The sequence below is a fragment of the Salmo salar genome, chromosome 13 (genome assembly GCF_965601325.2).
Source record: "Salmo salar chromosome 13, fSalSal1, whole genome shotgun sequence".
NCBI classification, from domain to species: domain Eukaryota; kingdom Metazoa; phylum Chordata; class Actinopteri; order Salmoniformes; family Salmonidae; genus Salmo; species Salmo salar.
In genome coordinates this window covers 75267271-75294542 of record NC_138303.1, presented here as the reverse complement: position 1 = coordinate 75294542, position 27272 = coordinate 75267271, and the positions used below count along the sequence as shown (strand labels likewise).

The 27272-nt window shown below is 41.7% G+C and overlaps 1 protein-coding gene across 1 annotated transcript in view; it reads left to right on the top strand.

Moving 5' to 3' along the window:
- LOC106567685 (G protein-activated inward rectifier potassium channel 2) overlaps window positions 1-27272 on the top strand; it is a 115297-nt gene that overhangs the window by 76380 nt on the left and 11645 nt on the right. The window contains exon 2 of the mRNA XM_014137260.3: window positions 16467-17393. Coding sequence (XP_013992735.1) covers window positions 16467-17393 — 927 coding nt within the window. The remainder of the gene's footprint in view (window positions 1-16466; window positions 17394-27272) is intronic.

The following is a 27272-nucleotide window of genomic DNA, read 5'->3' as shown; positions in this document are numbered from 1 at the left end:
GCCTATGCTACAAATTAAACACAATTTAACACATCTGGTTAGTAGGCTATATAAACAGTTCAATGTCAATAACTTAGCCTAATATTTTCAATCTGATTACATTGATAAAATCACCAATGCCCTGGAGTGCTGCTGCCATAGGCAAGACAAAAATTATTACATCTTAGACATCCTTATGAATCTAAGCATGGCACTTTAAAAAGTTACCTTTCCCCGCAGACTGACTCTACTGACGTAGAAAACTGTAAGCTTCAACTGCTGGCTACTCGTCCGTTGTATAACCCAACAACAGAAGTGCTTCCCTAAAAACTGCCTGGGTTTAAACAAACATATTTTTTCAGAAAGAGAAAAGCTCAAGTAATAGGGACAGAATTCCAAACTCAATGTTTTTAATCTCCTCGAATATTATAGGTTGCAGTTTAGCTTCAGATTGTCATAAAGAGGAATTAATATATCCCCATATGCATCGGAGTCACGTCTTTCGCGGGCATTTAAGAGTTTGTTTCTACCATAAGGCATCACCGAGTTAAGCATTGTTGTAGAACGCTTGATATAATCTGGATACGTTTTATCTATTTATTTCAAAATATAAAGCAAACAATAGACATCATTTTTGTCCTTTCCTTTAACAAAGGGTATGTGATACCCTCACTTGATTCGAGCCCTGGTTTTTGTCAAACACACCAAGCCCTTCCCAGACACCAAGGTATTTAATCAGTGCATGCGACAGTATTGGAGTATTTGGCTATACTGTATCGACATCTATGGATAGGATAATTGTGTCTGTCAAACAGGTAGGCTTGACCAGTTATTTTTTGGAAGATGAAGAAATAAGCTCCAAGTATATATGTAATTATATGTTTATGACCATAAGAATGTTTGGTGCACGCGTACACATATGAGGTCCCTTACCAGGCAAAAGGGATTGTACTGCATCAGAGTTACAATGTTGTTATCACTATGCAACCTACTACCTACAGTAGGAAAACGAGTTTCTTATTAATATCACACATGCACGACCCCATCATTGTTACAATTACAATAAAAAGAACACTTCTATATAACATATTTAACATATATTTTAATATTCCTGTAGAACTGTAAAATAGAGTAAGATCATTTGAGCTTTGGAAACAAGTGCTTTCATAAATGCATGGCGGGCCTCGTTTCGCTGGAGCAGTGTAAAATAAGCTTTATGTCAATGACCCAGCCTTAACGAGGTTCGTTTATTTACATATCGAGTTTGATTGTCCAACATCAGTTTCAGCATTTATTTATTTTGTCTCCACCTAGAGTGGCCTCTTTCCTGTGGTGCTGCATTGCAGTCAGCGATGTTTTCTGTCAGTAGATGTCCATGGTCCTGAAATCAAATCAAATCAAATCTGAGTTTGCTTGGACTCCAGCCTGATCTCCAGCTCCTTCCACCTCTGGAAACTATCTAGATGGTCATGTGACTTCTCATGCGAGCTGAGGAGGTGGCACTGATTCTTCCAGTCCCTGGTTCCATCCCTGACCATCGCAGATTTGCACTCGTGTGAAAACAGAAGGCTGCATCGTTTTGCTTGGAATAGACAAGCCTTGGTCTCGACACTCTCTCCCCATTCGCCATCCTCCTATTGTGGTGGGCCACCGAAAACTTCCCTTGCTCCTCATCTCTTCGGAAATTCCCCTCCTTATCATGATGTGGCCCAGCCTGCACTAACAAATCCCGTAAAGATCCATACATATATTTTGGCCACTCACCGGGATCTTTTATGTTTTTTGTCTGGGAGTTGGATTTAGCAGCACAACCACCACTGTAATTGGGGACGGGGAGCGACGAATCTGAGTCTGGGTCCAAGATAGTAGGGTCTTCGCCGGCATTGTTTGGAGGTGAGGCTAGGCGTGGTGCGACCACCTGTCCTTGTCCAGCCAGAGCTGTCATCATTGGTGGAAGTGCATGGCTCGGACTCCTCCGGTTTGCCGTCTTCGCTGCTAGAATCAGCGAGTTCTAGGCGAATGAATGGCCTGTTCTCGTAGGCTTGTCATTCTCCACACCGGCTGATTGACATTGCTGCACGCTGATACATTTCACCAGCGAATTTATTTTGATTAGAGATTGTGCTTCTTTTATCATTGTTTTCTTTAATATATTCACTTCCTGATTGTTTTTGTCTCTTAGACATGGTTGCAAATTGTTTCAAATCTCTATAGATGACTTTTAGCTGAAATGATATCCACTAGTAGTAGTTAGTTAACCTTAACAGGCAGGGTTAGGCTACTGCCTTAATCACCAATCGTCTTCGTCACACACAAACATGAACAAAAATACAATCATTTAATTGGCAGATTCATTTTTATTAATGTTTCACAATTGGATAATCGCATATAAAACACACACATCACCATAGCTACCAAGGATACGTGAATTTCGTGAGAACCGGGAATGGGGTGGGGGCGGGAACTGCAGCAACGCTATGAGCTGGTGGCTGGGGTGCCGCGGAAGGTGTAGTAACCGATCGGGGGCCCGGAGGGCGGCCTAATCTTGCCTAATGTTAGGGCCAGCCCTGTGTTTGGGGGAAGTGTTGACCCATTTTGCACACCCCACTCTACCATGAAACATCCGTGTCTTAAATTAAGGTTATGCTGACTTTGACCTAATTCCCTAATAATTCCACCACCTATACACACACGAGACAACCATTCAGTAAGGTCAAACAAACCTACCGGTTCCAAGTAGAAAAAGCAAGCATCAACAACCAAAAAAATCCAGAAAGAAATAATTCCATTCTCCATGCACTGTAATTTACAACTTGATAAGAACTATTGATAAGAGCTATATAAATGAGCAATTCGTTTGGATATGGGACTTGTAAATATAAATGACACTTGTTTTAGATCTATTTTACCTTATTGTCGCTGGAGACCAATGTGAAATCAGTAATTTGGCAGCAAACTGAAGCATATTGTCACGGATCGCCGGTACTGTTGCTCATTCCGTTCACCAGCTCCGGAGGTCTACGTCACCTGCCTTCTAGGTGTCACTGAACTGGATTCATTACCAACAACACCGGATTGTCTTGTCTCATTACGCACACCTGGTTCCCATTCCCCTTGATTAGTATGTGTATATATGTGCTCTCTGTTCTCCATTGTCCTTGTCGGTTATTGTCCCATGTCCGTTGGTCTTGTGAGCACCTGTGCTCTGTTGTAGCGGCTTTCGTGCTACATGTTATTGTGCACTTGTTATTACGGGTCTTCTCCCGTGTATTATTTAGAGGTTTACACCTCGCTCTTTTGTTTGGGTTACATCCCTGTGTTTTTATATATATATATATTAGCTTCATGTATGTGTGTGTTTTTTTGGGGGGGCTTCATCCCCGTCGTTTTCATGACGTGTTTTATTTTGGGTGGAGAAATAAAACACCCTATTACTATTCCTGCGGCTGTCTCCTTTCATTATACAGTGTGACAGAATAATCAACCCAGTGAAAATGGAGACGGCGGGAAAGGCCGAGCTGCCGACCATTGTAGAGACAGTCCTCGTGACGCTGGACTGTCTCTCCAGACTCGGCAGCGCCATGGACAGCGTGCTGGCAACCATTCTGCGTTTGGAACGGAATGAGCAGCAGTACCGAGGGATCCGTAACACATATCAACTTTCCCACATTAAAGTTCATGTCATTATGCAGAATTGAAATTGTACATCATTTTAACTTGCAGGGATGGGCACTCTTGAATGTCTTAATTATCAGTAATGAGCATACATACAGTGCCTTAAACTATTCATGCCTCTTTACATTTCCCCCCAAAAAATATTTTCTTCTTTTACAAATTAAAAATGAAAAGCTGAAATGTCTTGAGTCAATAAGTATTCAACCCCTTTGTTATGGTAAGCCAAAATAAGTTCAGGAGTAAAACTTTGCTTAACAAGTCACATAAGTTGCACACGCTCTGTGTGCAATAATAGTGTTTAACATGATTTTTGAATGACTCTCATTTCTGTCCCAACACATACAATTATCTGTAATGTCACTCAGTCAAGCAGTGAACAAAAACAGGTTCAACCACAAAGACCAGGGAGGTTTTCCAATGCCTCATTAAGTAAGGGCCCCTATTGGTAGATGGGTAAAAATGTAAAAAGCAGATATTGAATGTCCCTTTTTTAGCATGGTGAAGTTATTAATTATACTTTGGATGGTATCAATACACCCGGTCACTACAAAGATACAGTCCTTCCTCACGCAGTTGCCGGAAAGGAAGGAAACCGCTCAGGGATTTAACCATGAGGCCAATGGTGACTTTAAAACAGTTACAGAGTTTATTGGCTGGGATAGGAGAAAACTAAAGATGGATCAACAACATTTTAGTTACTCCACAATACTAACCTAATTGATAGAGTGAAAAGAAGGAAGCCTGTAAAGAATAAAATATATTCCAAAACATGCATCATGTTTGCAACACGGCACTAAAGTAACACTGCAAAGAAATGTGGCAAAGAAATTGAGTTTTTGTCCTGAATACAAAGTGTTATGTTTGGGGCAAATCCAATACAACACATTACTGAGTACCACTCTCCATATTTTCAAGCATAGTGGTGGCTGCATCATGTTATGGGTGTGCTTGTAATTGTTAAGAACTGGAGAGTTTTTCAGGATAAAAAAATAAACAAAATGGAGCTAAGCACCTGGCAAATTCCAAGAGGAAAACCTGGTTCAGTCTGCTTTCCAACAGACACTGGGAGATTAATTCATCTTTCAGTAGGATAATAACCTAATACACAAGGCCAAATCTACACTGAAGTTGCTTACCAAGAAGACAGTGAATGTTCTTGAGTGGCCAATTTACAGTTTACACTTAAATCTACTTAAATCAATGCAAGACCTGAAAATGGTTGTCAAGCAATGATCAACAACCAATACTTTTGAAAAGAATAATGGGCAAATGTTGCACAATCCAGATGTAGAAAGCACTTAGAGATTTACCCAGAAAAACTCACAACTGTATTCGCTGCCAATGGTGCTTTTACAAAGTACTGAGTCAGGGGTGTGAATACTTATGTCAATTCCATATTTCTGTATTTCATTTTCAATAAATTAGCAAAAATGTCTAAAAACATGTTATCACTTTGTCATTATTGGGTATTGTGTGTAGATGGGTGAGATTTTTTATTTATTTAACGCAACAAAATTTGGTCAAGTCAAGGAGTTTGAATACTTTCTGAAGGCACTGTATTCAACTGCCAATTTACTGATAGTTCCATTCCGTTGGTGTAGCCTACATTATCATTCCATTTACGTTGTTTGGTTTTTAACTTAATTTGCATCCTCTAAATGCTGTCCCGGGCGTGTGGTTGTTGATGAGGACCATACTGTAAGTAACAGTTGATAATATACATTTAAAAAAAAAAAAGACATGTAGGTTAATTAAATCGTTATGGAGCAGAGCACAGATCAAGCCGTAACATTTTGAAAGCGACGCATGGTGTAATACTTGGCCGTGTCATCACACAGTTCCATGGTTAGTGCAAGCAATAGACGAGGGTATAACCTACTATTGTACACTATTCTCTCTATTATAAGTCTATGTACACTAATCTTCCAATATTACCATGGTTTAAAGAACTGAATGTGGCAATTTGCAGAACGAATCAAACCACCGTTTTCTTTCTTTTGTGGGTAAAGGCTCTCTAAACCTGTTTTTTGAGATTCATAGAGTAAATACTTCCATAAACCTAAATAATTTACAAGAACAGAGTATTGGTGCTGAAACTGAGACGAATATGCATATATTTAGATGGCTTTTTCATTGATCCCTAATATTCTGAACCCGTTCTCTCAATATATTCTAGTGATTCTGTCAACAAAAGTCAAACTTGCACCACGAATGGCTTAAGACAAATGTACTGAAAACTCTATTGAATAAAAACTCCACGAGAATATCTGTTGACCAGCAAGTGGTAGGATTTTCAGCGGTTGAATTAAATGTATTCTGAGTGTGCAAGGTAGCCACACCTGCAGAGTGCTTTACGCGACTTAATAAAGTGAGTCTGACTACTAAATACTGAGGTGTGCGTAGGAAAGTCATAAATTCCTACATCTAAGGCTTAAAAGTCTTTGAGAAAGTTTTCACTGATATGGAGTGAGAAAACTAGTCTTATAAACTATCAAACCAAACATTACTGACCACAACATGGCTTCTTCCCTAACTGACACACCCACTTCCTTTTTCTTCTCCTTCATTGGGGTTTAACTGCGGTTGGCATCCAATATTAATGTTGCATTACCGGCACCAACTGTACCTCCACTTCTTCTACTCTTCTGTTAGCTAGAAATCATCCAAACGCATACAACCCACCCCAAACTACATACACTACACTCCCCACCCCTAGCCCACTAGCCATACTACAGAGATCAGGTAAATGAATCCCTCCTCTGCCCACGGGCTGGGGAGGGTAGCACTTCTTCTTCCAACATCTTCTGTAGATCCTATAATAATGGCAATTTTAATAATTTTCACAATTCACGACCATCGCAATGAAGGCCAAAAACCTGGATTTGTCAACACACAGATTATGCACCCACTTTTTAATTAATTCAAACCAGGAAGTGAATATGGGTGTGGCTAGGGTGTGACCGGGGCTAAGCCCACAGCCTATACACATCTCAAGGAACCATGGAACCTTGTGGGGTACATATGCGTTGGGAATAATGAACATCAAGGCTATATGAATGATGTTATCACTGTATTCAAGCAAATTTGTGTGATAAAATAGCCTAGATTCAGTGTGTTCAACATTGTCGTCTGGTGTTCTCTATTGACTAAATATATATGAATGTAGGCGCTACAATAAAATAAAACACAATTGTAATCATGTTAAGGTGGGTCAGTCAGTGCATTGCTGGGTGTAAAAGAAATGTGTGTCACATTAGATAACAGTCACTGTAGGTCATTTCATTGACCCATATACTCTTTCGGTGGACGGCTGTAAAAGACCATCATAAATGATACTCGGTGTCCGAAACATGATGAGTGTTGTTCCACAAGGCCACATCCACTGGATCCCCTTATCTTTGGCAGTTTGAATCATTTCAACTGTCGCTGTGAAAAGGAGATTACTCAGTTCTATGGATTTAGAGTGATGGCGACCCAGAGACGGTCATTTGAAATAGAAGACATGGCTACGAGCGGCAACAGAAGTCTGGTCAATCAAGATAAGGGCAGGAAAGAGCATACATACATACATTCTCTCTATGCAGCCTACTGACAATGCTTTAAAAAATGGAGGGGAGAAGAATCACTGTAAGGAGTTTGTAATTAAATTAGGTCCAGCCAATTAAAGCTAAATATAGCATACATTTCTAGGACAAAAATAAAAACGAAGTTACAGCAACAAAAGTAAATCTGTTCATCAAGACAATATCATTACATTGAATGTGTTTATTTGTGTCTTTTGAGGACGAAAATGTAAGGACACACTCCATGTTGTGTATTGTACTCATCTCCACAAAGAACTGTTGCTCAACATCCATCTCCATTTTGTCCTAGCTGGAGCTCTGATGCAGATGACAAATCTGGGGGATGTGAGGAGGGCCTAGTGAAGCTGGAGTAATTGAATTACCTGCCTCTAGTCTGTATGGCTGCCGGCGGCCAGTGACATAGGGATTATTCATGGACACAGAAGCCTCCCTGCCCCGCACTCTCTATGAGCCAGGGCCACAGCTTTGTTTTCCAAGGCATATCTGCATTTTGCTTTCTAGTCTTTCATCAGATCCATGACGCATGCCAAGCCTTTGCTGACCCGAGCAGTTTGACACTCATGGAGACCCAGGGGCAGTAAAGGTGAATTGCCCTCTGAACAGACTCAATTCGTTGGGGCATGGACTCTACAAGGTGTCGAAGGCATTCCACAGGGATGCTGGCCTATGTTGACACCAATGCTTCCCACAGTTGTGTCAAGTTGGCTGGATGTCCTTTGGGTGGTGGACCATTCATGATACACACGGGAAACTGTTGAGCATGAAAAACCCAGCAATGTTTCAGTTCTTTACACAAACCAGTGTGTCTGGCACCTACTACTATACCCCGTTCAAAGACACTTCAAACTTTTGTATTGCCCATTCACCCTCTGAATGGCACACATACACAATCCACGTCTCAACTGTCTCAAGGCTTAACAATCCTTCTTTAACCTGTCTCCTCCCCTTCATCTACACTGATTAAAGTGGATTTAACAAGTGACATCAATAAGGGATCATAGCTTTCACCTGGATTCACCTGGTCAGTCTATGTCATGGAGAGAGCAGGTGTCCTTAATGTTTTGTACACTCAGTGTATGTCTATATTTTCAACAAAACACTTGCTTAGAGACCTTTAATAAAGACTTTGGAGAGAAAATAATCCTGCGATGACAGCTTAAAGTAAGTGGAATTGAATAGATATCTCTTCAAAATTATTGTGGAAAAGCAACAAAGGGCCGAGAACCCTGTTGAATTCTTGACCCATCCGACTAAGTGGAATAGAGTAGTTTAATTACAACATGCTGAGTGGAATGGAGTAGCTTTCATTTCAACATAGTGAGCATTTATTTGCTTCTTGGCAGTTCTCTCAGAGACAGAATGGACTGTGACAGGTCTCTAATCTGGTGGTACCCAGAAGCGCACTGAGGTAGATGTGGTCATGGTTTAACTGGACGACCATCCATCTGCCCAAGACCTCAAAGGACCCCATGTGGAGAGTTAGAGGGTTGGTGGGGGATTGAGCAGAAGCCTCGCTATAACCTTACTCATCATTCCTCTCAGCCCATGATGACCTAACCACTACCAGTTCCATGGTTCTATTTTTAGCTGGTGAAAAATTCCCTATAACACTCTCCGCCAGCCTCTTCAAAGTTGAAGCACGACAGAAAATGTTGTAAACTGAAGAGGATCTTCAAAAGTACACCGTCAGTATCCCCACATGCTGTTACTACCTTGTTCAAAGCATGGGAAATTGCTTTGGTAAATATCACAGAATTTAGAGAGTAGCATTGGAGAGCCGGTATATTAACCTTTTGACCTTGACAGATTACCTTTCTTTACTCAAGGCCCCTCATGATCAAAATCTGTCTGAGATTGTCAGCACATTAAGCAATAAAACATTTTTTCAAGGGACACTTAAGAGAAAATGTCCCTTGAATATTTTGGTACACCTACTGGAGAGCTCTTCTTTGTCTACACCTATTCAGCATTGTTCACACCCTCTTAAGGCTTAGGCCCACCCATCTCTTTAAGGATTCACATGAGGCTATGTGCGAAACAGAGTGAGTAAGGTAGTGTAGTGAACAACCAAAGATTTAAAGGCTAAAAATTGTGAAACTAGTAGCCTACAATAAGGGAAAACTCCAGGTAAAAATACACTTTATCTAGTCCTTGGCCTATATCCTAAACTGACTTTGTTGCAGGTCATGTTGTTCTTCACATTACTGTCTCTGGTAAACACACACTATATCAAATAAAATATAAGTTTATTTGTCACATGCACAGGATACAGAAGGTGTAAATGGTACAGTGAAATGGTTACTTGGATATTTGCATAGTAGTAACATAAAAAAATTAAAGTGTCCAGATAAAACATTTACAAAATATTTGTATAGTTATTAGATGATGCTTACCCAGACACACTTGTCTAAATTGATGGGTCATGTGAAAGAAATGCTATAACCACCCCTCAGCCACATTTAGCTAAGTCAGGGGTCCCCAACTGGCGGCCCTGCGGGCTTAATTTGACCAGCGAGAAATTATTTTTATTTTTTAATTGTTGGACATAAAATATTGTAAAAACACCAGTAAATTAGCTCCATGTGATTTTAATTTTGGAAATCTGTTACAAAATATTCCTACGCATAATGGAGAGATACAGTGGGGGAAAAAATATTTGATCCCCTGCTGATTTTGTACGTTTGCCCACTTACAAAGAAATGATCAGTCTATAATTTTAATGGTAGGTTTATATGAACAGTGAGAGACAGAATAACAACAAAAATATCAAGAAAAACGCATGTCAAAAATGTTATAAATTGATTTGCATTTTAATGAGGGAAATAAGTATTTGACCCCTCTGCAAAACATGACTTAGTACTTGATGGTAAAACCCTTGTTGGCAATCACAGAGGTCAGACGTTTCTTGTAGTTGGCCACCAGGTTTGCACACATCTCAGGAGGGATTTTGTCCCACTCCCCTTTGCAGATCTTCTCCAAGTCATTAAGGTTTCGAGGCTGACGTTTGGCAACTCGAAGCTTCAGCTCCCTCCACAGATTTTATATGGGATTAAGGTCTGGAGACTGGCTAGGCCACTCCAGGACCTTAATGTGCTTCTTCTTGAGCCACTCCTTTGTTGCCTTGGCCGTGTGTTTTGGGTCATTGTCATGCTGGAATACCCATCCACGACCCATTTTCAATGCCCTGGCTGAGGGAAGGAGGTTCTCACCCAAGATTTGACAGTACATGGCCCCGTCAAATGATGCAGTGAAGTTGTCCTGTCCCTTTAGCAGAAAAATACCCCCAAAGCATGTTTCCACCTCCATGTTTGACGGTGGAGATTGTGTTCTTGGGGTCATAGGCAGCATTCCTCCTCCTCCAAACACAGTGAGTTGAGTTGATGCCAAAGAGCTCCATTTTGGTCTCATCTGATCACAACACTTTCACCAGTTGTCCTCTGAATCATTCAGATGTTCATTGGCAAACTTCAGACGGGCATGTATATGTATTCTTGAGCAGGGGGACCTTGCGGGCGCTGCAGGATTTCAGTCCTTCACGGCGTAGTGTGTTACCAATTGTTTTCTTGGTGACTATGGTCCCAGCTGCCTTGAGATCATTGACAAGATCCTCCCATGTAGTTCTGGGCTTAACCCTCACCGTTCTCATGATCATTGCAACTCCACGAGGTGAGATCTTGCATGGAGCCCCAGGCCGAGGGATATTAACAGTTCTTTTGTGTTTCTTCCATTTGCGAATAATGGTATTGTAGCCCATTCCAGCCTTGTGTAGGTCTACAATCTTGTCACTGACATCCTGGGAGAGCTCTTTGGTCTTGGCCATGGTGGAGAGTTTGGAATCTGATTGATTGATTGCTTCTGTGGACAGGTGTCTTTTATACAGGTAACAAGCTGTGGTTAGGAGCACTCCCTTTAAGAGTGTGCTCCTAATCTCAGCTCGTTACCTGTATAAAAGACACCTGGGAGCCAGAAATCTTTCTGATTGAGAGGGGGTCAAATACTTATTTCCCTCATTAAAATGCAAATCAATTTATAACATTTTTGACATGCGTTTTTCTCTATATTTTTGTTGTTATTCTGTCTCTCACTGTTCAAATAAACCTACCATTAAAATTATAGACTGATCATTTCTTTGTCAGTGGGCAAACATACAAAATCAGCAGGGGATCAAATACTTTTTTCCCCCACTGTATATATGATCTTATATAAATGTAAGCAAGATTTCAAATTATTATACTTTAGTCAAATATTATATATGTTTGGGCTTCTTGCAGTCAATTTGCAGACTACAAATTATTTGTAATTATTTTCAGCCACCTGACCATCCACTCAAGAAAATAAAAAAATTGTCCCTAGGCTGAATCTAGTTGATGATCCCTGAGATAAGTAGATGGGTCACTATTGTCTAGACATTTACACACGTTCATAAAATATAATGGATGGCCGTAATCACCCCCAGACACACCTGGCTAACTTGATGAGTCATGTAATCAAGTCTTTTGTTTATACATGTAGCTAAACAATGCTAAACAATGAACCATAATCCCAACCCTACTAGCAATACAAACAAATTGTCATATCTAGCAACCATGCATGAAATGTTATAGTAAGAATCTGCAGGTATCTAAAGCTACCCAACTAGGTTCAATGTTAGCTAGCTTTCTGAGATACAAATAATATTACAACACAGATCATACACGTAATGTTAGCTAGCGAGCCATAAAGCTAACATTCATAAGCAGCTAACAATCCGCTTTAACTTGCAATTAAACTACTTTCTAACACAATTTAAAACGTATAATATCTGATAATGTAGCTAGACTCTTACCCATATACAGTACATGGATGAACGCTTCATGGCAGTCTGGATGCCTTTAACTCTGTTTTGTTTCTAGCTACAGCTTGTTTGGCCAGAGTTGTGTCAACATACTCCGGTTCACACTGACCATGTGCAAAAACTTTTTCCCACTGATCTTTGTTGATAGCGCCTGCTAAATTCAGGGCAGCAATGTTCTAGAGCGTTGGGCTAGTAACCGAAAGGTTGCTGGATCGAATCCCCGAGCTGACAAGGTAAAAATCTGTTGTTCTGCCCCTGAGCAAGGCAGTTAACCCACTGTTCCCCGGGCGCCGAAGACGTGGATGTTGATTAAGGCAGCCCCTCCACTTCTCTGATTCAGAGGGGTTGGGTTAAATGCGGAAGACACATTTCAGTTGATGGCATTCAGTTGTGCAACTGACTAGGTATCCCCCCTTTCCATGGCTAACGTTATACAATATATACTGCTCAAAAAAATAAAGGGAACACTAAAATAACACATCCTAGATCTGAATGAATGAAATAATCTTATTAAATACTTTTTTCTTAACATACTTGAATGTGCTAACAACAAAATCACACAAAAATAATCAATGGAAATCCAATTTATCAACCCATGGAGGTCTGGATTTGGAGTCACACTCAAAATTAAAGTGGAAAAACACACTACAGGCTGATCCAACTTTGATGTAATGTCCTTAAAACAAGTCAAAATGAGGCTCAGAAATGTGTGTGGCCTCCACGTGCCTGTATGACCTCCTTACAACACCTGGGCATGCTCCTGATGAGGTGGCGGATGGTCTCCTGAGGGATCTCCTCCCAGACCTGGACTAAAGCATCCGCCAACTCCTGGACAGTCTGTGGTGCAACGTGGCGTTGGTGGATGGAGCGAGACATGATGTCCCAGATGTGCTCAATTGGATTCAGGTCTGGGGAACGGGCGGGCCAGTCCATAGCATCAATGCCTTCCTCTTGCAAGAACTGCTGACACACTCCAGCCACATGAGGTCTAGCATTGTCTTGCATTAGGAGGAACCCAGGGCCAACCGCACCAGCATATGGTCTCACAAGGGGTCTGAGGATCTCATCTCGGTACCTAATGGCAGTCAGGCTACCTCTGGCGAACACATGGAGGGCTGTGCGGCCCCCCAAAGAAATGCCACCCCACACCACGACTGACCCACCGCCAAACCGGTCATGCTGGAGGATGTTGCAGGCAGCAGAACGTTCTCCACGGCGTCTCCAGACTCTGTCACGTCTGTCACATGTGCTCAGTGTGAACCTGCTTTCATCTGTGAAGAGCACAGGGCACCAGTGGCGAATTTGCCAATCTTGGTGTTCTCTGGCAAATGCCAAACGTCCTGCACGGTGTTGGGCTGTAAGCACAACTCCCACCTGTGGACGTCGGGCCCTCATACCACCCTCATGGAGTCTGTTTCTGACCGTTTGAGCAGACACATGCACATTTGTGGCCTGCTGGAGGTCATTTTGCAGGGCTCTGGCAATGCTCCTCCTGCTCCTCCTTGCACAAAGGCGGAGGTAGCGGTCCTGCTGCTGGGCTGTTGCCCTCCTACAGCCTCCTTCACGTCTCCTGATGTACTGGCCTGTCTCCTGGTAGGGCCTCCATGCTCTGGACACTACGCTGACAGACACAGCGAACCTTCTTGCCACAGCTCGCATTGATGTGCCATCCTGGATGAGCTGCACTACCTGATCCACTTGTGTGGGTTGTAGACTCTGTCTCATGCTACCACTAGAGTGAAAGCACCTCCAGCATTCAAAAGTGACCAAATTATAGACTGAAATGATCAGTCTATAATTTTAATGGTAGGTTTATTTGAACAGTGAGAGACAGAATAACAACAACAAAAATCCAGAAAAACGCATGTCAAAAATGTTATAGAATGATTTGCATTTTAATGAGGAAAATAAGTGTTTGACCCCTCTGCAAAACATGACTTAGTACTTGGGGGCAAAACCCTTGTTGGCAATCAGAGGTCAGACGTTTCTTGTAGTTGGCCACCAGGTTTGCACACATCTCAGGAGGGATTTTGTCCCACTCCCCTTTGCAGATCTTCTCCAAGTCATTAAGGTTTCGAGGCTGACGTTTGGCAACTCGAAGCTTCAGCTCCCTCCACAGATTTTATATGGGATTAGGTCTGGAGACTGGCTAGGCCACTCCAGGACCTTAATGTGCTTCTTCTTGAGCCACTCCTTTGTTGCCTTGGCCGTGTGTTTTGGGTCATTGTCATGCTGGAATACCCATCCACGACCCATTTTCAATGCCCTGGCTGAGGGAAGGAGGTTCTCACCCAAGATTTGACGGTACATGGCCCCGTCCATCGTCCCTTTCATGTGGTGAAGTTGTCCTGTCCCCTTAGCAGAAAAACACCCCCAAAGCATAATGTTTCCACCTCCATGTTTGACGGTGGGGATGGTGTTCTTGGGGTCATAGGCAGCATTCCTCCTCCTCCAAACACGGCGAGTTGAGTTGATGCCAAAGAGCTCCCTTTTGGTCTCATCTGACCACAACACTTTCACCAGTTGTCCTCTGAATCATTCAGATGTTCATTGGCAAACTTCAGACGGGCATGTATATGTGCTTTCTTGAGCAGGGGGACCTTGCGGGTACTGCAGGATTTCAGTCCTTCACGGCGTAGTGTGTTACCAATTGTTTTCTTGGTGACTATGGTCCCAGCTGCCTTGAGATCATTGACAAGATCCTCCCATGTAGTTCTGGGCTTAACCCTCACCGTTCTCATGATCATTGCAACTCCACGAGGTGAGATCTTGCATGGAGCCCCAGGCCGAGGGATATTAACAGTTCTTTTGTGTTTCTTCCATTTGTGAATAATGGTATTGTAGCCCATTCCAGCCTTTTGTAGGTCTACAATCTTGTCCCTGACATCCTTGGAGAGCTCTTTGGTCTTGGCCATGGTGGAGAGTTTGGAATCTGATTGATTGATTGCTTCTGTGGACAGGTGTCTTTTTTACAGGTAACAAGCTGAGATTCGGAATACTCCCTTTAAGAGTGTGCTCCTAATCTCAGCTCGTTACCTGTATAAAAGACACCTGGGAGCCAGAAATCTTTCTGATTGAGAGGGGGTCAAATACTTATTTCCCTCATTAAAATGCAAATCAATTTATAACATTTTTGACATGCGTTTTTCTGGATTTTTTGTTGTTATTTTGTCTCTCACTGTTCAAATAAACCTACCATTAAAATGATAGACTGATCATTTCTTTGTCAGTGGGCAAATGTACAAAATCAGCAGGGGGATAAAATACTTTTTTCCCTCATTGTAAATGTCCTAACCGACTTGCCAAAACTATAGTTTGTTAACAAGAAATTTATGGAGTGGTTTATAAAATGGTTTTAATAACTCCAACCTCAGTTTATGTAAACTTCTGACCTCATCTGTATGAGTGTAATGAACACGAGGGAGACAGCGAGCTGGTTTCAAGCGCAGAGCGCAGCAGGTGTTTAATGAAAGGGACCATAGGAGGAGGCAGGTAGCTGGGTCCAGGGGCAGGCAGAAGGCCATACACGGTAGGTCCAAAAATGGCAACAGTACAGGCAGGGAATAGGCGTTGTGAGTGAGGCAGGCAAAAACTGTCATACACGGGAGGAGAGGATGATGAGAAACAACAGAGCTCCGAAAAAGTGTGTCTCAAAACAAACAATACCTCACAGTGATGGGGTGCAAGGAACTGAACTAAATAGTGTGGGATGATGACATGCAGGTGTGTGATCAGGTGATTAAAATTCCAGTGATTGGGATCTGGAGAGTGAGCTGGAAAGTGGGCTGCGTTCCGGGGATCTAAGTGTTTCGGAGTGTGAGTTGGACGCAGACGTTACAATGAGTGATAAAGTATGGTCAAGTTTAATTTGCTCTATTAAACTTACCCTTTGGTATGATTTTGATAGCAACAGTGAATCTATTTAGTTTTTTAAGTGGAGTTCTCTCACCACCATTCTCCCGATAGCACATTGGTAATAGTCAGTGACAAATATCATAGTTAAACAGGGATGGACTAAACTCCCTAGATGGGAGTTTAGGTAGACAGATCAATTCTCCAGTAGGAGGTGCTTCCCAGCCTATTGTTTTTTTTCTGACAGTAGTTATAACATCTGACGTTGTTTTAAAGGTACAATTTCAACATATTTTATACTTTGTCATATTTTAAGGTTTATCTATGATGAAATTTGTTTACCATGATGACATAATCCTGTGGTTAAAATTTCAACCACAGGATTATTTTTCACATAGATTCCACGTCACAATAGATTTACAAATTACATTGAAACAACATTGATTCAACCAGTTTGTGCCCAGTGGGGTTGTGCAGTTCATTAGTTGAACAGTAATCTTACCTGCCCTTTTTGTTTTGTTGTCTTCTCTCTCTTCCTGTAGGCTTGACTCCTTCTAAAGCCCCAATGGAGCAGGATGTGGAGAGTCCGGCAATCACCATCCGAAAGCCCAAGCTACCCAAGCAAGCCTGTGAGGACCTTCCCAAGCAGCTGGTGGACCAGGTGCGAGCAAAGAGGAAGATTCAGCGGTACGTCCGTAAGGACGGCAAATGTAATGTCCACCATGGCAACGTCCAGGAGACCTATCGGTACCTAACGGATATCTTCACCACACTGGTGGACCTCAAGTGGAGGTTCAACCTCTTCATCTTCGTCTTGGTGTACACAGTGACGTGGCTCTTATTCGGCTTCGCATGGTGGCTCATCGCCTATGTTCGTGGTGACCTGGAACACATAGGGGACAACCAGTGGACTCCCTGTGTCAATAACCTCAATGGGTTTGTCTCAGCCTTTCTCTTCTCCATAGAGACGGAGACCACCATAGGGTATGGCTATAGGGTTATAACAGACCAATGCCCAGAGGGGATCCTTCTGCTGTTGATTCAGTCAGTGCTGGGGTCCATAGTTAATGCCTTCATGGTGGGCTGCATGTTTGTTAAGATCTCGCAGCCCAAGAAGCGGGCGGAGACGTTGGTGTTCTCTACCAACGCTGTCATCTCCGTGAGGGATGGCCGGCTGTGCCTGATGTTCAGGGTGGGGGACCTTCGGAACTCGCACATCGTGGAGGCCTCCATCAGGGCCAAGCTAATCAAGTCCAAGCAGACCAAGGAAGGGGAGTTCATACCCCTCAACCAGACAGACATGAATGTGGGTTATGACACAGGGGACGACAGGCTCTTCCTGGTGTCCCCGCTCATCATCTGTCATGAGATCAACCAGAACAGCCCCTTCTGGGAGATCTCCCAGGCCCACCTTGACAAAGAGGACCTGGAGATCGTGGTCATTCTGGAGGGCATGGTGGAGGCTACAGGTAAGCAGTGTCAAACATATAAATTACAGGTGTAATTAATCAATTTTTCCTTCACTTTGTTTCCTTATTAGCAGATTTCACCTAGTTAAATTGAAACTTTTCTGCAGTTTGATAATACATATTTAATTTGTGTTTGGGTGTTGTATTAGCTATGACAATAATTCTAGTAATTTTATACAGTAGCAAAGACCATGCTCATCGTTCAATCATATGTTACCACTGATTTGCATTAGTAGTTCATGGATTATGCAAAGTGAACAAGGATGTTTCATCTCTTATTATAATAATGAATTCATGTGTGCTGTCTCCTCTCCTTTTCTTCTTACCTTGTTTTCCACTGAGGTTTGAGAGGGAGTCATTGAAAGGCATGAGCGAAAACAGACAAGGTGATATAATTCAAATAATCTAGATTCAGCCCTTATGTGCAGAGGGCCAGATTATGAAATCATAGGCCCAGGGCTTTTTTTATATAGTAAATTCACTGTTGAAGAAGAACAACTTTTATAATAAAGCCATAATAACATTTGTGATGTGGCATAGGCTACAGCATTTTTTGAATTTCCACACATATGGAATATTTGTTAGCAGGGTCTCCCCCCCAAAAAAATTGCCTTTTAAAAACGCATTTCATGCAATTCTATGTCATTTACATGACAGAATCTTTTTTAATACCACACAAATGACCAAAATGAGTGACTACTCTGACAAACTGAGATCAATCTGGTCTTAAATTCTAACAAACAATAGCCCAGGCCAATGAAGCAACACACAGCAGAAACCATAGGCTACTACTCATGGTAATGGCCGATGCACTCCTCTTGGCAATAGCCTATCTCAAGAAGAGCTACTTTGAAAACAGTGCTGCTGTTTGAAAAAAATTGGGAGTTGTTGAGAATTTTTTTAAATTATATTAGTTCTACAGACAGATTACTCTCTTTTCAGCGGTAGGCCTTTGCTTTCAAAACTGTATGTTTTTCCAGCGATGGTATTTTGAAATTTGAAAAGGGTAAACAGACAGCCGCAACCAACCATAGAAATATAATCCATAGATGGCAGTTCCCATTCAAGTCAGGACTGGCAGCCATTGCTAGTGTACCCATGACTTTAACACCAGGGTAAGTAGTCCCAAAATCCTTCTATGGATTATATGTCTATGCCCACAATGCAACAAGCTGTATATTTGGCGCAAATGCTGCCCAAATTGCGGGCCTTCCCAACTGTAGGCAATATAAAGGAAACACTTGAGTAAATGAGGGATACAAAGTTTATGTTATGGTGTGTGGGGTGCATTTTCCTGGCATGGTTTAGGTACACTTGCTGTTCTGGCAGCTCATTGTGGCCCAACACCCTTTTAAGACACTTTATGTTGGTGTTTCCTTTATTCTGGCAGTTACCTGTATGCGCCGCTTGTGATAAAATTTTATCCACAGTTATTTTTGAGAAACTATTGATCCTCTGTGGCTAAATTATGCTATCTGGTGTATTTTGAACATTGGGAGCAAACTCCTATAATTGGATAAAAAATAATATTAATAATAAAAAATATATACTTTTTTTAGGGGCCCCCTGGGCCCAGCCCCTGGTTCACACAATTGACCAGTCACATTTATTATGCAGCTTATTTATTTTATTTGTATTAATCAGTTACACAATCAAGGCAGTGCCCCCCGGTTACCCACGTGGGCCCCCTACCTCCTCTCCACCCATCTACCAGAGCGGCAGCAGGGAGCAGCAAGCTGTATATACTCATTTAGAGCGGGCTCCTGAATCCTCCTGTGGTTTGTGGTTGCAGTAAAAAAAAATATATATATATACACTACGTATCTAATATATACAGTATAATATATACTGTCTATATGTTTTATTTCTTAATTTTTTTTGCTGCCTCTTGGGCCCCCCACGGGCCTGACCCCAGTGTCTTCAGCCCCAGTAAACCCCTGCATTAATCCGGCCCTGTATGTGCACCATGGGGTTGCCCCACCGCCTTTTGTTAGGTTATCAGCTGCACAATAAGCTTATTGTGTGGGAGATGCAAAAAAGATCAGACGTTATTACCAATAGGAAAAGGCTGGTGCGTCACTGGTTGTGTAACCACATGGACCATTGTAAGCACTGTCTGCAGACACTTTTGCCTGATTACACAAGCAGTAAAGAGTGTTCAGTGTGGAATAAAACTAAGAGGCACAGTGCAGCCAGCCAGGTGTTACAGATAGCACAGATTTCTTTCCTTTGGCATTTATATGAAAAAACATACACTTAGTACACACACAAACTATTTAACACAAACATACACACAAGACAGGTATTCATTGTATCCATTGTGAGGTGAATATGTTTTTCTTGCCTCAAATTGCTATTTGTTGGTTGGTCTAGCTTTGCAGCATTTGATTTGGCTTGTCCTCAGTGCATGTCCGTGTGTTACTGAAATCAAGTGCAATTCCTTTCCAGAATTCCAGACTAATTATTTCCAGTCCAGATACCAGATGCATTGTGCATCTTGCTAGAAGACAATTTTATCCTGTTGTTGGGAGGAATTCAAATTATTTTTCTTTGAAGGTTATGTTTACCTTGAGTCTCCTTGACTATCACTCAGACAAAACAAAACCTTGGAAGCAAGACATGGTTGTCAGAATAAACAGAGTAAACACAAACACGCATTTTATCAATTTAAACACTGTTTCAAAGGAGCTGCAGCGAGGATTTGCTAAGGCTGAGGGACTTTATCTTTTCAGAGGCAGCAGAAAAGCAGCTAAGTGACTTGATGGGGTGAGAAGCAGGTCTCCACGCGTGCTTCGGCCTGTGAATTCTCATGTTGAGTTAGTGAGGTAACATTAATGTGAGTGAGTCACTCTCTATCAGGCACATAGGGCCTTCCACTGCACAGCTCCAACGCAACACATCACACAGGGACCTACTGTAACAGGGAAGCCCTGAAGAGGGATAGACATGATTGAATTTGGCAGCTTGTCAGAGGCTGTGCACACACATTCAAAACACAGGGCCTTGTTTAACATTTTTGCCAACAAAATGCCAACACACTAAGGACATTTGCATTCAGGATTTTTTCTGGAACAATATTTCTGTAGATGGCATCCCTGAAAAGCGGTTCTAAAGGTACCTAAGCGTTGTAGGGTGTAAGGTGTCGTATTGTATGCTGTGTGACTGCGCTTGTGTGATTTGAGCTGAAGAGTTAGACAATTGAGCTGAAGAGTAAGGTCTGTTTGTTGCACATTATTATTCAAAGCAGGAGGTGTGCTTGTTTGTCTGTAAATCACATTCAATATTGTGTTCCAGGGAAGGTCTGACTGCAACTTTCTATTTTAAATCGCACAGGGTGCAGTGAGAGTTTGTCTGGCGTTGCTGTAATGCGAGAAATCATTGCGCTGCAGTTTCTGGGCTGATACTGTTGTTTTTTTGTAGAACAGAAGGAAAATCCTAAGAAAAAGGGCATTTGATAATGGGAGCTTGAATGCATCCACTCAAAACAGGCCCATTTAAAGGTTGGGTCAAAGAGTAAACTAGAAATGATCCTGCTATGAAACTGCTCTGAGAGTTATCTGTCCCCAGATTCTTGACTCATCTTGTAGCTCTCTGGCTTGTTTCTGGAGAGCAGGCCAAACAAATCAATTCCTTTCCTCCGTCTTCCAATTTCCTCCTTTCTTGTCTTTGTGGCCGATATGAGCAGATACATGTCAATTAGTCAAATGAGCGAAGCTGTTTTGAAAGCAGGTTGGCATATTGGGATGACTCATGTACTGGAGGCAGCTCTGCTGGCACAGCCACAAAGTCATAAAATCTGATTTTAAACCTAACCCTTACCTTAACCCTAACCTTAACCACACTGCTAACCTTATGCCTAACCCTAACCTTATATTAACACCCAAAATAAACATTTAGTGTTCATACATTTTTATGATACAGTGACTTGTGAAGGTATTCACCCCCCTTGGCATTTTTCCTATTTATTTGCCTTACAACCCCCCCCCCCCCCCCCAAAGTCAATACTTTGTAGAGCCACCTTTTGCCGCAATTATAGCTGCAAGTCACTTGGGGTATGTCTCTATAAGCTTGGCACATCTAGCCCATTCTTCAAAGCAAAACTGCTCCAGCTCCTTCAAGTTGGATGGGTTCTGCTGGTGTACAGCAATCTTTAAGTCATACCACAGATTCTCAATTGAATTGAGGTCTGGGCTTTGACTAGACCATTCCAAGACATTTAAATGTTTCCCCTTAAACCACTCAAGTGTTGCTTTAGCAGTATGCTTAGGGTCATTGTCCTGCTGGAAGGTGAACCTCCGTCCCAGTCTCAAATCTCTGGAAGACTGAAACAGGTTTCCCTCAAGAATTTCTCTGTATTTAGCACCATCCATCATTCCTTCAATTCTGACCAGTTTCCCAGTCCCTGCCAATGTGTTCTCGGGGGGGATGAGAGGTGTTGGGTTTGCACCAGACAGCGTTTTCCTTGATGGCCAAAAAGATACATTTTACTCTCATCTGACCAGAGTACCTTCTTCCATATGTTTGGGGAGTCTCCCACATGCCTTTTGGCGAACACCAAACATGTTTGCTTATTTTGTTCTTTAAACAATGGCTTTTTTCTGACCACTCTTCTGTAAAGCCCAGCTCTGTGGAGTGTATGGCTTAAAGTGGTCCTATGGACAGATACTCCAATCTCCACTGTGGAGCTTTGCAGCTCCTTCAAGGTTATCTTTGGTCTCTTTGTTGACTCTCTGATTAATGCCCTCGTTGCCTTGTCTGTGAGTTTTGGTGGGTGGCCCTCTCTTGGCAGGTTTGTTGTGTTGCCATATTCTTTACATTTTTTAATAATGGATTTTATGGTGCTCCGTGGGATGTTCAAAGTTTCTGATATTTTTTTATAAACCAATCCTGATCTGTACTTCTCCACAACTTTGTCCCTGACCTGTTTGGAGAGCTCATTGGTCTTCATGGTGCCGCTTGCTTGGTGGTGCCCCTTGCTTAGTGGTGTTGAATACTCTAGGGCCTTTCAGAACAGGTGTATATATACACTGATATCATGTGACAGATCATGTGACACTTAGATTGCACACAGGTGGACTTTATTTAACTAATTATGTGACTTCTGAAGGTAATTGGTTGCACCAGATCTTATTTAGGGGCTTCATAGCAAAGTGGGTGAATACATATGCATGCACCACTTTTCCATTTTTAATTTTGTTTAATATTTTGAAACAAGTATTTTTTTTATTTCACTTCACCAATTTTGACTATTTTGTGTATGTCCATTACATGAAATCCAAATAAAAATCAATTTAAATTACAGGTTGTAATGCAACAAAACAGGAAAAACACAAAGGGGATGAATACTTTTTCAAGGGACTGTATACTGTATAGCCAATGTTAACTTTGGAGCTGTCCCATCTAGTATCTAGAGGAAATCGCTCAGCTTTTGCCTCCTGTATAAGAATCATGCCAATAAATGTCAACCTGCATTTTGAAAGGGGAAACCTCTGCGCCTATTACTTTGTTCTTTTACAATTGTAATTTTCAATTTGATATAGCCAAGGTTGGTTTAAAGCATGTCAGCACTTTGATGATAAAACAGCATTAAAATACCAATGTAATTATGTGGGTTGTAAAATGTGCAATATCTTCTCTCATAAAAACTAAAGCCTTTTCACAATGAACATTTTCCTTCTCTCAAGTCTGCTGGCGTTTACAACAAAAGGTTTCTCAGAAAATGATGAGAGGGATCATTTAGAAATGGAAGCAGCAGGAAATGCTTGATCATTCTAATCTTCCAATGGTCTTTATCAGCTGTTAATAAATAAGTTTACCCTCTTATTTGAGGACCCACGGTGTTAAGGAGTTGACTGATTGGGTTTGGTGTATCATCTAGCTCCCAATATACTGCAGTTCATTGTTTCTGTCCAAGAGAGGATGGCTATACTGGCTGGCTGACTTTGGAGTGGCAGTCGGCAGGCCATAACTCGCATCCCAGCTGATTTTTCACTCTTATTTTTGATACTGTACCTAGCATACCGTATATCTAGCATACCAGTAAAGTAAAGAGAAAGGTGTATAGTTCAAATAAAGTCAGATTTGGTATCAGAATGAACCAGTCAGATAGAAATATTTTAAGCTTTGTGGCTTTCAGTGACAAGATTCGTAGCTGCAGCACAGGCAGTGGAGTCAGATGGTACGCCTGGCAGACATCAAGTGCTTAATCTGACAGGAGCCAGTGGTCACGCTGTATACATGATGAAGTGGTGGTTAAACTATTTTCGAGTCGGTTCAATGAACATACATCTGTTAGTCTATGTTTCTCTGAGAGATTACCACAGCAAGCAACATGGCTGCATAATATATGCTCATTCATAACATAATGATGGATTATTAGCAGTGAACAATACAATGGAAGCTACAAAATCAATTGGCTATTGCTCCTCAGAGGAGCGGAGGCCTGATAGCTTTTACGTCATGTTGATGTAGCCGTGAACATTATTCTGTCATTACTCTCCTTCTCAGAAAACATGGGAAGCACATGTATGGCCACAAGTACTGAGTTATAGGAATAGCAGACAGGTTATTCTGATAGGTTGGTTGATGTTTCTGGTTAGATTTTGTTGTACCCATAGTAAATACGTTACAGAAAGTTAGAATGGGATTGTGTGGCTTCAATGTCTCAGCGGTCATTCTGTCAAACAGTCAACTGTTTCAGTCAAACATTCACATTAGTCTTCGGTAAGTGGATGGACTGATGATGTGGAAATAAAGAGTGTAGAGATACAATATAGAAGCAGGCTTCTGGTTTGCTGCATTTTGCCCTTTTCTCAACACTCAAATCAATACCAGTGGTTAATATCTCAGGTTTACTACTACAGTTCATTGCATTTCTGCTCAAATCGCTCATAGAAACTCTCAAAATCTTGTCACTGCCATTCTATTGCTTTCATTGTGTCGCTGATACGGGTAAAGCAGAAACCCATATCCATCACTTTGTTCTGCAGAACACGGAAGAGCACGTCAGATTCATTGAAAATTCCATCATAGACCAACCCAGTCTCTAAATGGGTTGCTAAATGTTCACATGAAAGGCAGTAAAGCTCTCTGGCTGCTTTTTTATGTGTCCATTAGCAGGCAGTATAAGGTAGAAACATGCATGCGCAAGTTTGGAGTTTGAAGGGCGGAAGAAAGGCACATGGCGAGGCTGCCTTTCACCTGGCCTCCATGTGCATTTTGTACCACATCAATGCTAATTTGTACTAGTTCCGAAATCAATTATATCATGCAGAAAAAACAAGGCAAATTATTGATAAAATGTATAATTATTTATTTTTCATTACAGTTCCTTTTTCATTTATTTTCACCTACCCTGCCTAACTTTACTGCACATTACTGGCAGCATGTAGCCTAGTGGTTAGAGCATTGGGCTAGTAACTGAAAGGTTGCTAGTTTGAATCCCCGAGCTGACAAAGTGAAAAATATGTTTATGTGCCCTTCAGCAAAGCACTTAACACTAATTGCTGAGGGTGGCTCAGGGAGAGTTTGAATATGCAGAAATAACATTTCCAATTCTGAAATGTGTATAATACACACTTGTTTGAAATAGGACAAATATAAGCACACACCAAATGATTATACAGGTAATACTTCAGAGCAGTGCTCTCTGTATCCTATTCTACAGTATGTGTCTACAGTACAGTGAATATTCCAGTTAGACATGAACACAGAGCTGCAGACATGGCTAATTCCCCATCTTGTTGTTGGAACATAAGGAGAAGTCAGTCCTCCCTCCTCCTGCTTCTATTGCTCTCTCTAAGCAACCATACAATCATTTGCAGTGGTTTGTGCGGTTGCCATGGCAACTGCAGTGTGCCTGTGTAAGACAGACTGACAGAGAGAGGGGGTGAAACTTGAGTGATCTCTCTGCATTTTGCATAATCATGATGACGTGGCCGGAGACGCTTAGCTTTTTAAGTCCAATATCTTAAAAACTTGACTGCCGGCATGTACTAATAAACAAAATACTAATGAACAAAATATTGTTTTTTTTATGATACAAGGCGAGACCGAGATGCAAACACAGGAGGCAGATGGTTGGAGTCTTACAATATTCATTAATCCAATAGCGTAAGGCAAGAGAATGGTCATGGACAGGCAAAAAGGTCAAAATCAGTTCAGAGTCCAAAAGGTACCGAAGGGCAGGCAGGCGGGAAAATAGTCCAGAGTCAGGCAGGGGTCCAAACCAGGAAGACTATCAAAAAGAGAAAAGCAAAAGGCAAAACGGGGAAAACGCGCTGGTTGACTTGACTAACATACAAGACAAACTGGCACAGAGAGACAGGAAACACAGGGATAAATACACTGGGGAAAATAAGCGACACCTGGAGTGGGTGGAGACAATCAACAATGTTTTTAATAACTTGCCCGGGGACTGCGGTTGAAAATTAGCCGGCTGGCTAAAACCAGCACTTTTACTGAAACGTTGATTAATGTGCACTGTCCCTGTAAAAATGTAAATAAACGAAAGAGGGAGAAAAAAATCACAGGAACACGTGAAACAGATCAGGGCGTGACAGCTTTTGAGTGGAGTTTCCCTTTAAGCAGTATTATCTAAACAGCAGGCCACACCAGCCAATATCTATTAGATATTATGTTCCACCAACTTTGCACATGGGTGGTTGCTTTATTTTAGGCGAGGACTTTGTTCTTACAGACAAAGATTTATTGTACTGCACAAGTTCTACTTTAATTGTTTTTGACATGGCCAATACTTTGATATGGTGTTGCCATGTGGTACATGGTTGTCTCATATTCTGTCACTGAATATATAAACCCTCTAATGACAATGCAGGTGGAGATACAGGCTGTACAGGTGGAGATACAGGCTTGCGTGCATGTACTGCTTTCCGGGCTGTGTGTTAAGGTAGAGAACAGTGGTTGTCAACTCTCTCTTGAAATGTTGTCATGACTGGTGTCAAAGAATAACAAAAGGTAAAAATAATGTATTTGAATTGGGGGAGGGGGCTGGCCCCTTTGTCCTCATCTTGGCATTCTGTGGTTTGATGGCTTAAAAGGTCATCTGTGGTACCACCTGTACATGTTGGTAAACTAATCTTGCATGTAGACTAAACAATAATTACAGCTACTCCCATCCAATACTACTTTCCCAAGCAATTACTGCCTTTTGTCTGACCCTTGTAATTAGCTCAACATTTAGAAAAAGGTGATGCACTTTTCACCCTGACCCAAACCCCCCAGGTGTGAAGGGCTTTGGGCAGAAGGGTGCACACAGTATTCTGCCATTTTGTCTAATTCGATAATGACTGTTTGCGAAGGGGCAGGCTGATTTGTAAATGGAGGGGGACGGAAGGGTTTTTGCGGGTTGACTGACTGCCGTAACTACTTTCTGGCAGACTCAACATGCATAGAAAATGTTGTGGTCATACGCACATCCTTAAAAACATAGGTGCTGGGCTAATAAAGAATACTATTAAAGAACAAGAAGGCCCGCACATTGTTAAAGCTCCCAATTCACTGATTTAGTGACAACGTTTCGATCCGAAACGGATCTTCATCAGGTGAAACAAATTGAGTGCTCACATCCCAAAATATACACATTTCACCTCACATGACCATTGCGCATGGTGGGTGCAAAAGCAATTTGTGCACCTCTAATAATTTAATAACAATGAGATGGGTACATGTAGTAGTTCCAGAAAATAATATGTATTTACAAAATGACCAAGTGGGTTACCTGGAAGGCAAGACAAATCAAAGTGACATATTCATGTAAGAAATGGTCTGATATCAAACTCTTGGTTCAGACCTCTAGGAGACATGGTACACAAATGGTGAATTCAATACAATTCTCTTCTCAATAATAAATTATCAGTA